Source organism: Sebastes fasciatus, chromosome 21 (assembly GCF_043250625.1).
Source record: "Sebastes fasciatus isolate fSebFas1 chromosome 21, fSebFas1.pri, whole genome shotgun sequence".
NCBI classification, from domain to species: Eukaryota; Metazoa; Chordata; class Actinopteri; order Perciformes; family Sebastidae; genus Sebastes; species Sebastes fasciatus.
Window position 1 is genome coordinate 13788427 of NC_133815.1, and position 16761 is coordinate 13805187.

Sequence of the window (16761 nt, forward strand, 5' to 3'; positions counted from 1 at the left end):
ATTTAATTCTGAGAAGCCTCTCTCTGGGGCTCCGCGCTGCGCTAAGAAGCCCATTGCGAAAAGCCTTCAATTAGCAGAGTACGCCTTCATCTTCTGACCAAAGTCACCTTGAACAATCAAATTATCTCTAAAGTTATATAAAAACAATCACTCCCAATCAATCAGAGTTTGTTAGCTCCCAAATGATCCTCTTGAACATGCAGTGAAAACTTCCAGTCGCCCCTCCCCTTCATGCTCATTCACATGCACACACTTCAAAATACACATGTGTAAGGTCACGCCTCCGTGCACAATAAAAGAACATCCGTAGACAGCAATACTTTACGCTGAAATGTGTTTTAATTCCCGATCCAACAAGGCACAGTTGTGTTTGTTTTAACCACCGTTTGGGAGATTTTAGTCGGGGTTTGCAGGACTTAGAAAAGCTGGAAGTTCACTGTCTGCACACTGGCAGTCTGCTGGGTATGTGGGGGCAGACAGGAACAAACAAAGTCAGTTAGATAAATTGCTCTGGTCAGAGCTGCGCATTATCATTGAGATCCACGCCCTCCGTGCTTAAAATCTAACACAGTATAATGATAAATGTGATAATTGTCCTCATCTCCAAGGACTTCATTTACAAAAGTGTGATTTACAAAACTTGTGAAAAAATGACTTCTTTCCTCCCGAATGACGATAAACAATTCCCTGTATGTGTGTGTTGTTAAAGAACTACAGATTGCTGTGTTGCTTCCATCTAGGTCGGAGCACTCCCAGTCTCATCAAAATCACTCCATCACCGCCGATGGAAGTAAATGCCTTTTCCCCAGACAGGACGAACGGAGGAAGGCTTGTCTATACTAAAAGCATTTTCACACTGCAGGACCAATCTCCAGCACTATTGCCCTGACCAAGATAATTTCTGTTCAAACAGCAAAGCCCAAGATGATGTAGTGAACCGATATCCCCGGGTCAGAATGGTAAATTCCATCTTGGTAGCATTTGGGTGGTGTAAACTACCTCCGGGCTTCAGCATCCACGATTTTATGGTTCTGGAGGTTACAGCGGAGCGTGCTGATTTTTTTTTTATTATTATTTAAGGTGTAAAGAGGCCCAGTGGATGCTGCAAAATGCCCTTATCTGGTCATCCGCGGTCAGCCCCAGATGTCCTGCAAGTAGCGTTTCTCCTCTCTCAGCCCTGCCAGTGTCTTCATGGCTTCCAGTTGGTCCACCTGAAGCTCCGTTCTGATCATCTCCATCAGGGTGTCGTTCACGTCTTTAGCCATGTTCTTAGCATCTCTGGTGAAGAAAAAGAGTATGAATATATCAGAAGGAAAGTGCAATACAATCAACAGATGTGTTTTTGAGAGAGTCTTATGTATGTTGAAGCCCATATTTTGTAAAACTGGCAAGCGCTGCCACTCCAGGAGTGCATCCTGGAAGGAAATTGATGAAATCTCTATCTTGCTGTTGCAGCATATTGAGGGAGATTCATCATCCTGTGGATCTAAAGTGATATTTTTTGGACTCATAGGAATTCACACCGTTCTGATGCTTCAAAGATCATTTACTCAAAAGGTGAGTTAAGCAGCCTGGCAGTGATGAGAGGAAGGTGATATTGAGCTATACAAGTGCTGACATGACTTGACTTGTTATATGCCTATGTGTGTTTTTGCTTGTTGTCTTTGTACTGACAGAAACACTGTGTTGTGTTGGGATATGGAAATGGTGGAGAGGGAGTATGTATACACTCTAAATGATACAAATTGTACAAGATATTGCATCACTGTGAGGTCAGCAGTAGCAAAAGAGCTCGAGAGGGGATGTTGTGAGCAAAAAGTTCACAAACTGTGAGGTACTTCAGCACCTTTTGTTAATTTTTTTCATAGATTGAGTGCTTTGCCCCAAAGCAGAGATAGTTATTGGCAGACAGGTGAAGCTGGCAGCTGCACTTGGCAACTGATGCAGCTTGGTTGAGTCACGGCTACGTCATGTCTCCAGTGAAGCGTTTCACAGGCAATATGTCTTCAAGCAGTTTATTCTTCAGCAGCAAAACATGGAGTTTTTTGTCTCTCACTTTCTCCTATAAGCAATAATTTACCCTTAGTTTGATAGTCTGAACAATACAGCCTCATGCAGCAACATTCTCTTAAATGTCTCTAATATTTTCTCTTACTTTTAACTAAATAAACTAAAAACGTTTTTACCTAACCTAACTACCACATTATCTAACCATCCAAATCTGCTCTTACCCAGGTGTGCTGAATGATGAATCCCACTTATTGATAAATTGGAGGCGTGTGGCCGATTGTTTATTATTAGCAAAGGTAACGCCCCCTAAACACTATATAAGGGCAGGTGCTGTGCTGTGCTGTGCTGTGCTGTGCTGTGCTGTGCTGTGCTGTGCTGTGCTGTGCTGTGCTGTGCTGTGCTGTGCTGTGCTGTGCTGTGCTGTGCTGTGCTGTGCTGTGCTGTGCTGTGCTGTGCTGTGCCCAAGAATTGGAGCGATACCACCAATAAAAGGCTGTAAGAAGAAGAAGAACTTCAGCAGGAGTGAAACTGAGGTATTGTTAAATAAACTTAAACAAAGTAAACGTATGATTTTCCAGAGTATCAGTAGTGGCATTGCAGGAAAATCAAAAAGCATCTAAGAGCAGTTTGTAAGCCATTCAGAAGCTGAACGCACGCAATATCAACCAAGGTTTTTTATAGTCTTAATTGAGATCAATGGACCAGTAGTATTTCTTTAGCCATAATCCAATCATTATAATTACTCTAAAACATATAATAATCTAAATTGAATTATATGATATTCATGTGTTTTTTTTTATGTTCCTCAAATTTAAAACTTTTAAAACAATTTGTGGTCTGTGAAAACAAGATGGGTTTTTTTCCTAACCTTAGTAACAGTGCACTCAACCATTCGTAAAAATGTTCTCTTATCTAAGAGAAGAGCAAAAATAAGAAAACACTGGTGAATCCCAACTCAATGGGTTCTAACTAAATAACAACAAATTGTGGATACGAACAAAAACAAGAGGATGTTTGTTCTTAAACCGCTTCCTGCATGAGGCCCCAATATTAGCAGAAATAGAGATAACATTTTCATGTCATATTAATTGCCTATATTTTACATTGTTGTGAAGTTGTGTGTAGCGAGTCTTTACCGTGGTCTGTATATGTTTACACTGAAAATACAAAGAAAGATTTATTTGGACCTTCTCATCTTTAAAGCCATTCTTCCTACCTCTGTAAAAACCTTTCTCCTCGTTTCAAACAACGATCAGAACTGATCATCAAGATGGATAATCATCAGTATTTCCAGAGTCTGTTCTGAACTTGGTAAAATTGCATTTTTTCATTTCATTTAAGACCGGCACATTCAAAACCTGTGTCTTTAAGAATGCATGTTTTATATAGTCAAAATCTTTCCTTTACGACTCTTCGGTGCTCCGTTATTGTGCTATGCGCTGGATGTGAATGCTGTAAATTAATCTTTATTAGTCAACTACTCTACACTGCGATGTCGGCCAGGCCTCTCTCGTAAAAGATATAATGTAAATTAAAAAGACCTCCCGGTTAAATAAAAGTTTTGAAAAATTCATATATGCAGATTTACAAGTAAATGCAAGCCTTCGGAGACCCGCGGCGATCTGGAAAAAACAGACCAGGCATGCAAAGATAACCGGTGCAGAAAAGAGCTGGGAGCAAGATGCTCTGCAGTCCTTTCACACTCACAGTGGACACACTGAATACAAGTGCGGCCACAACATGACACAACAATGCCAGGTGGACATTGGGATAAAAAATCTCACCCGAAATCAAATTTCCAATTATTATCAATAATATCAGTGTCAGTCTTACCCGCAGACGTAGAGGTAACCGTTCTGTTTGAGCAGGATGTCAGTGATGCATTGGCTGTTAAGTAGCAGGTTGTGCTGCACGTATCTGGGTCGTGCTGCTGAGGTGGTGGCCTCCTCTTCCGGGTCATCTCTGGAGAAACACACCTGGAGTTGGCTCAGTGTACCGCTGGACACAAAGCCCTCCAGCTCCTCTCTGGGACAAGCAGAAAGATTGCAGAGACACATTAGCAGACTATAAATCCAATTTCCTACAAGTGTATTCATGTAATCTTGGACAGGTTGTTCCTGATTTGTGAAAAAAAAAAAATTGTGAAAAGTGTTTTCCAAAGCTGGAATCAGACGAGCCAAGATTCAGTCGCTGAGGTGGAGAGAAGTTCATGTGATAGTGAATGGAAGATAACTTTGTGGGAGAGCATCAGTCTAGGATTTCATGGGGGAAAAAAACATGCATATTTTTATTGTAACCTAGAAATAAATGGAGAAACGGCTGGCCTAATAATGCCAAGTATTTCATACTGTTTATCCTTTCACATCCAAAAACCCTCCCTTACGATATTTAGCTTCAACCGCCTCACGAGACACACCGTATGTAACTCCCAGAACATTTCCTTAAAACAGAAAAACCTGTCAAGCTTGATATAACAGAACACTGATGAGCAAAAGGTCTGAGCGCAACTGTGCCAAACAACCAATTTATCTTGTGTAACGAGGGAAGTGCAAAAAGAAAATATGGATTTCATAAGCAAGGTCGAGTCACTGTTATAAGCATCTTTTTACAATCAATCCTCCCAGCCTTGCAGTTGGGTGTAACCTTGCTTCCCTATCGGTGGTTTTGCTTGCCAACTACTCCTTCTTCCTCTGCCTCTGTTTTTTACAGGGCCTGGGGTGCTATTGGAAGGGAAGGAAAGAGGAAGGTGGTGAGGGAGTGAGGTTTACTGTGGCTCAGAGCATCTTGTTTTAAGTTAAGCAGTCGGAATGAGCAGAAACACACACAGACACAACCGCGCACACACACTCTTAACAAGCCGCGGCTTCCGAGATCACGGGTGAAGGTCTTTCGCCTCAGGGGTGTGTGTGTTTTTTGCAGCAAAATAAAGTAAGGAATTTTTCAATAACACACACAGACATTGCGGTGTAAATACTAAATGGAGAGATGAGTGTCTTTGTTCTGTGTGAAACATCCAGAATTGCTGCTTCTCCTGAAGTCATTAAAGGAAAATCTCATTGTTTTGACCAAAATGTGTGATTACAAAGTCTATTTGAACAAACGGCGCAACAACATGAATAACAAGGAGAAGCATGGCGGAGTCTTGTTTGTTTGACGTCTGAATATTAATCATCGTAGATTGATAATCTTGTGAGCAGAAAACGGGAGGATGACAAAGGACAGTTGCCTTGTTAGAAAAAATAATCGAGGGTTTTTCTGAGAGCCAAAACCTCCCAGATTCCTCCGTGTGTTTATACACACACACATACACACTAACAACAGCCTGTGGCAATACCCCGGACCCTAACGTGAACCCAGCGGGCCTCCCAGTTATGTTTCCCCTACAGCATGAAATCACTTGCAACGAAGAGGCTGAGAAGTCGGAGGGAGGGGGGGGTAAAGGATAAGTGCAGCAGACAGGAGGACAAGTTTGATGTGACAAGCAGGCAGATTGGCATCAACCTCTCACAGGGATGTTAAGTGCTGCGGCTGATTGAGGCGCATCGCGAGCCTTGTTTGTTTTTTTGCTGAAAATTCAGAACACGATCAGAGAGTTGGTCACATCCTGTCTCGACATACTGTAATATTTATAAGCCTAAAAAGCCATTTGTGCTATATTTATGCAAGTTCAAATTTCAACCTCTACTTACGACTTCGGCTGAACTTTTCTTTTAAAAACGTGGGGCTTTAAAAAAAAAAAAAAAATGCTTCAAACTATGCTAAGCAGGTTTCTCCATTCCCGAGCAAAGCCAAACAATCAAATTGCATTTACTTTCAGAGAAATCCAACAGAGATCAATGCAGGCAGGCAATTCAACCGCAGGTATGTTGTTCTTATTCTGCTAACCTATTTAAATTGAGTACAACTCTTCACGGGTGGCTCATAAAACAGACTAATCGCTTTGGTCAACACTGTGGGGGTGTTCATCAGAGAAGCCCACACTGTGAACAAACCAGCGCCTACTACCTGGCTGTGAGTTGGTGTTTAACTAAGGGATAGAGGAAGCAGAGGGGGGACAAACAACATCCTCTGTGATCTATTCTGGTGTGATTAAGGATGCTAATCCATTCCAACTATTTAATCCCGAGAAAGAAGTCGCTCACTGCATCAGCATTGAGGAGCACGCGTGCTGCGGATACTAGCAAGAGAAGATCAATTAGTGTGTAGTCAGGAGAGAGTGAAGATAAGACAAACTGATCAGAGCAATGATCTATTCACGGGTTCATGTCAGTTTACAATGCTTTAACAAAACAAGAGGTCAATCCAAGAAAGGGAGTCTAACATTAATACAATTTAGTTGGATTCAATTTGTTTTTTTCACAATGAAAACACAAACCATTGATACTTTGCACAGATAACATAAAAGAACATAACAAAAATGTTATATGACAGCACAAGTTAGCACAGAAAATACTTCCCCCTTCAGTTCCTGTCTAGAATACAGCCTAATAAATTAAAAGAGAAGGAAGATTAAAGATTTCACGAAAGATTTGTTAGCTTCTGAGCTTGACAAATCCAGATATTCTATCAACTTGGAATTGGATTTATAAAAGAAATGCCTATTGGAACCCAACCATAATAGAAAGTCGCATAACCTCCATGCAACTATCTACCTTGAGTCGCAATTACAGTACATGCCAACGCAACATGTGCTGCTATTCCTGTTCCCTTTCACTCATAAGTGAAGATTATGTGCTATCATTGGCTAATCTAGCTACCTATGTCCGTTTTCTTCCTATACATCTTGTACTTTTATTTATTGCATAATCGCCTGATAGCAATCATTTTGCATAATCGTTAGATTCTACGATCCATTATTTTAAAGCCAGTGTTACAAATGTGGCAACAAATAGAAAGTGAAATAGGTGCGTGTTCATCCACTGGGTATATAAAGTGTGTACCTGAGCACAAGGTTCCAATTTCAGGAAAAAAAAACAAGGAAAAAGAGCTTGGCTGTCTAGATTTTACTTCCGTTTCAGCTCATATGAGACCGTATTTGTTGCTATCTGAAGCAAGATGATGACAGAGAGGTGCCGGTAAAGGGGCTAAATTGATAATTCACATAAAAATGTTTGGATGGAAAACGTGGTGTTTTGAGAGTAGCATGGGTCATTTAAGAAATAGCTCAGTGTGTGCTGCCTGCGTAGTCAGTTGTCATTGGCAAAAACAATCACTTTTAACGAACGTAACGCTACATTGACGCTGCTCACTTGCCCTCACAGCTCGTTCTCCCTCAATACTGGACACAAAAACATGGGAACATAGGGTGCAGGTTGAAAAAGTTACCCTTTAACACAGGCTTTGCGTTTCCATGTTAACTTTTGAATATAAAATCAAGCCTCCTTCTACGTTAATTAACTTACTACCACGTTTTCGTTATATTATGCATGCACAACAGTTTTAGAACAAGCCATTTAAAATAACTCAGTGCAGCAGAGCGAGAGGTGAAACATTGTTTCAGCAATTTATTTGATGATTAATTAACACTCCTTTGCCAACGATCGCATCATTTCGATGAGCAGCCATTGAAATAAACATCATGGAATTAGAACTAATTGCAAAACCAAACATAACAGCGGCGTTGGGTGGCAAAAAGTGAACAGAAATAGACAATTCATGATGGTGACAGTCCTACTCATAACACATCCTTGAGTGTCCACAATGCTCATGTGTGGAACTGTAGAAAGAACATTTTCATTGCCATTCTGTTGCTAGGGCAACAGCTTTGGTCCGAGTTTACTTCCCGTCAGCTACTGCATCAACAAACATTGCAACAGGAAACACAAAGTGGCCCATTTAAAATGTTTATGTCATCATGTTTTGAATAAGTGTACACAGACAACGAGATATGCAGGTCACAGGTTTCAATATGGAATATTCAGTGGTATGGAGAACAGTACATCTGACTCACTAAAGGTTAAAGAAAGTATGTATAGAATATGTCAATATATGAGTGCATGGGGTCTATGAATAACTGCTGAACTGACAAAGAAACACAGCTCACCTGAACAGGTAGTCTCCGTCTCTGTGGCGACAACCGAAGAACAGCCAGGTGTCGCCAAATCCGGCTTCAGGGTCCTCCTTCCTCTCCTTCTCCCTGAAAGTCAAACAGCGGATGTTAGCGGCAAATCAATACCAACAGAGGACCAGGCCAGATGGAGGAGAGGGAGTCCTTCCTCACAGCAGAGGTTAAAGAAGAGTAGTGACACCATTAAACAATGACAGTACACTGAGTGCCGCAATTGCCTAATGCACGGAAACGACTGTGCGTGCTGCAGCGAGGACATTACATATATTATTAAATTGCACCCAAACAGAAGGATGGATCCCATCACTATAAACAGTTACTGAAAATGAAACTGGGGCTTGTGCTTTGTGTGAGTGTGTGAGTGTGTGTTTTTACGCGTATGCTCGCGCGTGTGCGTCCAACTGTGCTCGAGTGCAAAAGAACTGCTCCTGCAAAAAGTGATTCCTCTTGTGGCTTTGGAGTTTGGCAAAGCTCCCAGAATCCTTTGCAGGCGATGGCAACGCAGCGGCACAAAGCGGCTCTGAAGATGCCGGTATCTGTGCCGCACACCTGCTGCAAAGGTGACAGCTCTCTCTCAGATAACAACAGTTGACCCCCAACCTTTCATGATGCCATCAGTCAGATGACTCTCCAAAGAGCCACTGCATTATCTGTTACCCCCGTCTGGAGGGAGGGTGGGTGGCGGGGGGGGAGAAAAGAGAGACGGGTGTTGAGGTGACCGACCACGACGAGGGGCTGAGGAATACCACAGAGAGGCATTGAGACTGGGCCCTTTGTGCTGCGCTGCTGCACTCCGAGGATAAGGTGCTGCTTCACCTAAACACCACGCTTTGCTATTCTCCAACAGACTGAATCATACTTTGTGTTTTCCAGCAGTCACAAAATGAAAATGGCAGCCAACTGCTTGGTGGATTTATATGGTGCATAAAAAAGTGTTAACACACTACTTTATTGCCGAAATGATAAGTCCATTAAAGACCCCCTCCAGACAACACATATAAAAATACTCTGCTTTGAATAATGATTTGTGTCGGATACGGATTTGTGACTTTTTTGGTTTTCTCCTGCGTCACTGAAACTCCATTCTCAAAGTATGTGCACTGGAGGTTTCACGTTTTCCCATCACACGTATATAAGTTGCTTGTACATATGTCTTTAACTCAGATTTAAGGTAATGAGGAGTAAAACTAAAGTTGAATGAATGTGTTTCATTTGGGAGCAATAACCAAACCGGTTTGCTTTAACACTGGTGTATCTTGAAGATACCTTCACCATCAGAAATGAAGATCTGTGGGAGAAAACAAACTGGGAAGAGGGAGACCCAGAAACAATTGGAGGAGGTCAATAGAGAAATTAAATAAAGTGGATGACCTACGCTCCACTAGGAGAGAAAGGGTTCAAGTAATTCAAGTCAGCTTAGATCATCCAAATATTATTTCAATTAACATTAAATTTGGCTCATTTTGTTGGCTGATCAAAATCAAAATTGGTTTACAAGGGCATGGAGGGCGTGACAAACACGTTTGAGAACTGTTTAACCGATTTGTGCTGAAGACTGTATTTAGTATGATAAGGAAAAATGCCACATTTGTTCTGATTGGACAAAAGTCTTGACATTTGGTATGGACATACTTTAGTATCTAACAGTACAACTTCGACATTTTTAGATCACATGAAAAATCACACTTTTATTAATAGTCAAAGTCAGGATTTTTTTATAAATGAAGAAAAACGTGACTAGTGTCTATTAAATGTTTTTTTTTCTTTTTTTTTTACACTGCATGTGTGCATATCTTTGATATTATGAGTTCATAGAGAGCATAATCATTATCCTTTTCCCCCAGGCCATAAGACTCATAAACAGATAAATCATACAACACTCTCTCTCACACAAAAAATGCAATAAACAAGTGCAATACTTCAATCAATGCAATATGTGCAGTATAAAAAAATGTATAAACGCCTGTGCAAAATGTTTATAGTATCCAACCTCATTGCTCCTATATATATATATACAGTACATGCTTCTATATTTATCTCAGTGTCTCTTTATACATGTATATATACAGTATGTTCTTAATATGCCTTTGTCTTGCCTTTAGTATTTCCTTTTATTATTGTATATAACTTACTTTTTTTCAAATGGAGCTTCCCAGCAAAATAAAATCTTAAAAATACTTGATTGAACTCCTTGTAATTTCTGAGAAAAAGCCATCATACTATATCTAGTATTTGGGCACATGGGACTACTGTTTTTTCCTAAAATACAATCGAGTCTGTTGCAAAAACAGTAGTCCCATGTGCTCGAATACTAGATTATAGTAGGACTGAAAAATTCCCTTTTCAGCCAAATGGTTTGACATATTTTTAAATGTTCTTCACATTTGTGCTTTAGGCAAGCACAGAGAACACCTCCAAAGGAAATTCAAAATTTCAGTTGCGAGCAGAAATGGGTAGTAGTAGTATTTAATCAAGCAAAGATGTACTTTGCTGGTTTCAGCTTCTCAAATATGAACATTTGTTTTGTTTGAGGTCATTGTAAAATCAATTTTGGATTGTTGGTCGGACAAAACAAGCAATGTGAAGATGTCACTTTGGGCTCTCAAAAATTGTGTTGGACATTTATTCCTGTTTTCTGACATTTTATAGACTAAAGAATTAATATATTTTTTTTAAATAATGAACAGATTAGTATAGAGCTGCAACTAATGACTGATTATGTAGCTTGAAAAGAACTAAATCAATGCATAGGTCTGATTGTAAATACTAAAACAAAGCTTCACTCATTGATTAAATGAGAAGTTGACCAGTTAATATAAATGCTTTGCACTTTGAACTCTCCGTCTGTGACTGCGGCCCAGTAACATAAGTGTCTGGCTGACTTGATCCAAACGTACAGATCCTGTCCATTAGCATCCTGGACGAGGTTCTTCTGATCTGCAAACAGCCTCAAGTAAACTCATTTTAGTGGGCTCGTCTCTCTCCTCTCGCCGCCGCCGCCTGCCCTAAAGGGATCAATACCAATATGAAAAAACCTGGATTCCATTCTGAGCAGACCACACCGGCGCCTTTCTCTGAATACAAATCACATCACATCACATAACCACACTATAACAGCCTGCAATACAATCCCAGGGGGAAGGCAGCATCTACAGAGCACTCCATTTGGGGTCGAAATCAGAGGCGGTTGCCTTTCAGTGCCATTCAAATGATCAGCGGGAGGGGGAGACTGCATGGAAAGCTAGGGTGAAGACTTGGTAAACATCCCAATTATCTCATATCTTTCATCAGTTTTTCCTCGCAGCTCCGTGCGAGAGGTGCTGAGTGGCTTTTTAGGCATAAAAAAAACAAAATACAACAAGAACAAAAAACCAAAGCCTGAATACAACAACAACAGCTCGAGGCTTAATCACTGAAATTACATTGCAGAATTACACCCGTATGCATTCAACGTGCTGAATTCAAAATGTTTTCATAATACAGGACAATGCTGAGTAGCAAGACGCTGTAGCCTAATTGTAATCAGCTGTCTGGTTAGACTGATAAATGGAAGCTCAGCATTTGTACACACAAACTTTAATAAAAGTTGTCCTAAAAATGTGCCAAGTATGCCTGCTGGCAAACGTAAATATTAAACTGTTGGTTTTTTTTGCAAAAGAAAAGCTTGTTAAGGAGATTAAGGCTAACCACTCGGTTGAACAAATATTGTATTTTAACTATCACTGCTCCCAGCTAAATAGAAAAACACTGAAAATCACATTCTCCATAAAATCCTTCCACAGCAATCAATACCAGATTACTGGGGGGGCCTTATTAAAATCTCCCGGTACCACCAAGAGAGCCTCTGACCTTTAGAGACACTTCTTCTACTTGTTACAAGCGCTACAAATTCATACAAAAGTTATTTGGAAACCAGCATTGATTAACAGTAGGGGGGGGAAGGTGGAGGTAAGATGATCGAAGTGTCCCCGTGTTGCTTTGTTGCTAACAGGAGCCTTCTCGGGCCTCGAGGCAGATACAGCGTCCCGTTGACAAACTGGTGATTGTTATCTCCTATCAGAGTGCAGCGTCAGCCGGCGAGGCTTTGTTTTGAATCTCAAGTTAGATTCTGTACAAACGCTGCGCACCATGACAGGTTTTTTAAATCCTCCAGCACAATATGCAGCTGGCGGGGGAGCGGATGAGAGGCACGGAGAGGGAGAAGGGGCTGATGAGACAGTCGAGCTTGTTCACATGAGTTTATACTTAAACAGTGAAGAGCCTCTCTTGAAAGAAAAAAAAGGGAAAAAAAATGTTGAAATTGAATAAAAATGTAAAAAAAAAAATCCATCATTGAACTCTCAAGGATGCGTTTGACGAGGGGTTGCAGTTGTTGCATTATGCCTTCCAAAATCAATCAAGGTCTGAGTGTTTAACAAGCACGTCTGCAAGGACAGAACGTTAATAAAGTACTTACATTTTTATATATGAGATTTGAGAGAGCAGTGTTTGGGTAACACGGATCAAAGTAAGACTGATATGTTCGTATTACACCAGAGTACTGTCCCTCTGGCTCAACCTTGATCATCGAGAAGAGGAGTCTGTCTGCGAGTCGGTCCAAAAAAAAAAGTGTGCCACCTTCAGTGCACCTGCATCCCAAAGGGCACAAACACCTCTCGACCCACATGACCATTCGTCCTCCCCGGAATCTGCAGCAGAAAATCCGCCACAGTGTCACCTCTCAGAGCAATCACCCGCTGACGCCGCCCGCCCCCACAACAGAGCAGACGTCCGGGGAATTTAGAGACAATTGGAGTTGACTGGGGCATAACCTCATTTATACAAAGCCACCCAAGAGTTAGACATGTCAGTCTGACTAAAAAGGCTTACTCCGCTTTCTAACAAGTCATGGAGGCTGTGGGCCGGGTTCGACACATCAGCTTCAGCCGCATTAAATCTTTCTGACAGGTCATCATCTTGCAATCTTGATTTAGCCATCAATTCAGAACCACAGGAAAATTACACAAAATGTAACAGCACCCCTCAAGGATTTAACCCCTTACAGCAATGGTTAAAACAAGCTAGAGAGAAGAACGGCGTCCTCAGCTAACATTCAATATCCTCACACCATCAGCAATTACAAGAAATGATTTACTCCAATAACGTGGCCACCACCTACTGGACTCTTTTACTTTCAAATCAATAACGCTCCATTTGATGCTTTGACTCCTGGCTCTTCATTACAGGCCGTGTCATAAACTTGTGCATCCGAGAGACGGTTTAATTTATTCCTGTTGAGACGAGTGAGGCATCTGAAATAATCCCCGACGTGATCACAGCCCTCGCCGCTAGATTTATTATGCCTTATGAGATGTACATGACGTCGACTTTTATCGGCTTTGAGCAGCAGTTCATTTAATTGTCCCTGCAGATTACTCGAGAATATGCACAGATGATGTGCACTTAACATCATTTTGAACATTGTGAATATTCATTAGAGGAATTTTTAGCTGGAATAATCCGCGTCGCACGGCGTACCAATCAGCACGTTACCTGCGTGTTTCTGAGGCTCGACATGAACTGACCTACTTCGGTTGCGGATCTTGCAGCGTGTTTAACATCGGCAGGATCAAGTACATTACCACACGCACTTGATCCTCTTGACGAGGACATTTGCAAAATCTCAATACACACCACGTCTGTCTTACTCGATAAAAATCTCACTTATTATGTCGTAAGATGATATGAAAAATGTGATATGAAATTTGCGATACCTTTGCTGGAGGAAGCCAATGAAGGGGGCGACTCCTGTTCCCGGTCCGACCATTATGAAGGGCGCCGACAGGTCAGAGGGAGGCCGAAAGGAGCAGTTGGGTCTCAAACTCACATGGATCTAGAGTCAGAGGTCATTAACAAGCATTTAAAATAATGAGAGTAATTACAACAAAGCTGAGAAGCCACAGTGGGACGACCAATCTATTAATTGATCTACTTAATATTCTAAGACACACTAATAGGGAAACTCATGAGCTCCATGGAATCCATAGAGTCTCTGGTAGAGAGGATTTACTTGCTTTAATTTATTTTTTAATTAGCCACACACACAACTGGCCCACAGCTTTTTTTTTTTACACATTAAAATTGAGTTTGCAGAGCTGCCTAAAACATATAGTACAAACAGGTTAAATCCTTAATGCCTCGAGTACTGCAGTTTCATGGAGACACTGCACAATTTTCTGATATTCTGCTCCACACTTGCCTTCCATTTTTACTCAACAACCTCTTGAACTGTAATATTTGAAGGAGAACGGGCAGTCCAGCTCTCTTGGCATTTTTACTGACTGAAAATTTGAGACAAAGACAAAAAAAAAAAAAAAGGATGGCAAAGTAAGGTGTAGCAGGATTTCAACCTAGCGTGGAAAGGTACATGTATTTCTTTTCTCCCCTATGAGTGGAGGGGTTGCAACTACTACAGCACCGGAACACTTGTACTCCCAAATAAGAGCACTTATCAGCCGTGACCGGGGGTTCACAGATTTGCACAATCCGGTTCCAGCTCTTCCATTTTACAGTGTACTCATTACCTGTGGGCTGCCGGAGGATTCAGCCTTCTCAGGGAAAACCAGGACAGGATAGATGAGGTCAAAGAGCCAACCGGTACACAAGCCTCGCCTCCCCGCGGGCCGCCCAGAGCATGCTGGGAACTCTACCACGTTGAAGACAAAATGCAGCTTTCCTGGGTACCTAAGACGGGAGCTATAGAGATGGGACCGCAGAGAGTTTTTGAGATGGAAGCAAGACAGAGATAGAAGGAAACAATAGTGTGTGTGCGAGGCATACAGACAGTGACAAGCAGGGAGATGCACAGAGATGAAGTGAAAAATAGAGCGAGAAGCAGAGAGGTACAGAAAGGCACGAGCGTTACGAGGGAGGATAAATTCTCAAGAATAAACAACATTGCTCAAAGAAATGACTCACAAACCACCTTTAGAAAAATCTAGTTAAACAGCTGATCAAAGCAACAAGGACACAGACATTAGATGCAATGACAATTACAAAAACATGACATTGAAATGTGCTAAATAAAATAAATGATCTACACCCACAGCCCTGTCAGATGAGCACAAGTACCCCTTCATCAAAAACCACCTGTCGTGTCCTAAATATGTTCTTTCGAAATTATATAAAATTGGATGTTATTAAACACTTAATTATGTAAAATTGATTATTGTTACAATATCTTTTCATACAATTGAATCGTCAATGTTTCGGTTGGTTTATGAAGCTTTCATTTGTAGTATTATTATTATTATTGGGGGTGGCACAAGTTGGCTGTTTATACATTACTTTAGTCATCTACGACAACTGTTTATCCATACTTTTAGTTATCTATTTCAACCATTTATTCATTACTTCTAGCCAACTATGAAAATGTCTTAATTCGCATGATAACTCGTTTTCATGGACTCTCAATAACAACAAGTGTTATCGTGCAGTCAGCCTATTGTAGCTGGTAGCTTATTATACAGTACATAGCCTATACTAAAGATCAACACTACACCAATGTGTAATGCTATTTGTGTGTTTATTTTCCTCCTTAATACAAACATGTGGATATATCTTTATCTATAGATTGACATAAAAAGATAGATAGATAGTAGGGCTGTCAATGTTAACGCAATAATAACGCAAATTCATTTTAACGCCACTAATTTCTTTAACACATTGAGGCAATCAATATTTCGGAAGTTGTAGCAGGCTCAGTTTTAAAGCTAGAGTGAAAGTGCATCATATGAAAATACAAAACCTAAGGAGTCCATCGGTACCAACCAGGTCATACTAGCTTGTCAAGAAGGAGATTAAATAATATTCCAAACTTGTGCTAAATTTTGGAGAGGAAAAACTAGCATGGCCATTTTCAAAGGGGTCCCTCTGATCTCAAGATATGTGAATGAAAATGGGTTCTGTGGGTACCCACGAGTCTCCCCTTTACAGACATGCCCACTTTATGATAATCACATGCAGTTTTGGGGCAAGTCATAGTCAAGTCAGCACACTGAGAGCTGTTGTCTGTTGGGCTTGAGTTTGCCATGTTATGATTAAAGCATATTTTTTTATGCTAAATGCAGTACCTGTGAGGGTTTCTGCACAATATTTGTCATTGTTTTATGTTGTTAATTGATTTCCAGAAATAAATATATATGTACACGTTTGCATAGCGCAATCATATTTGCTCCCATGTTGATAAGAGTATTAACTACTTGACAAATCTCCCTTTAAGGTACATTTTGAACAGATAAGAAATGTGTTATTAATTTGCAATTAATCGTGATTAATTATGGACAAACATGCAATTAAATATTTTAATCAATTGACAGCCCTAATAGATAAGAGAAGCCTTCATCATCACTGAAAAATTGTTACTATAAATAAAAAATAAAGTTTACAGAATTCCTTTACACCCGCAGCAATCAATGTATATTGTCTCCTTGATTAACTTTGATTGTATGTTTTGATCGTGATGATATAATAAGACGACGGGATCGTTTCATTTCAAATATGAATATGACTGATTGTGTGAATGAAACACCGGATTATGTAGAGAATCAAGCATTTTTCAAGGAGTATATTCAAATTCAAACATATTGTTTGCTGTTTTTAAGCACTTTCCAAACTTTCAAGACTTTGTACGAACCCTACATGCA

General features: G+C 40.5%; 1 protein-coding gene across 1 annotated transcript in view; it reads right to left on the reverse strand.

The window, feature by feature from the left end:
* Positions 1-317: 317 nt before the first annotated feature.
* mtrr (5-methyltetrahydrofolate-homocysteine methyltransferase reductase) overlaps positions 318-16761 on the reverse strand; it is a 31121-nt gene continuing 14677 nt past the window's right edge. The window contains exons 11-15 of the mRNA XM_074622605.1: positions 14641-14812; positions 13831-13949; positions 8054-8146; positions 3844-4035; positions 318-1278 (exon numbers count right to left, since the gene is read on the reverse strand). Coding sequence (XP_074478706.1) covers positions 1134-1278; positions 3844-4035; positions 8054-8146; positions 13831-13949; positions 14641-14812 — 721 coding nt within the window. The 3' untranslated portion in view covers positions 318-1133. The remainder of the gene's footprint in view (positions 1279-3843; positions 4036-8053; positions 8147-13830; positions 13950-14640; positions 14813-16761) is intronic.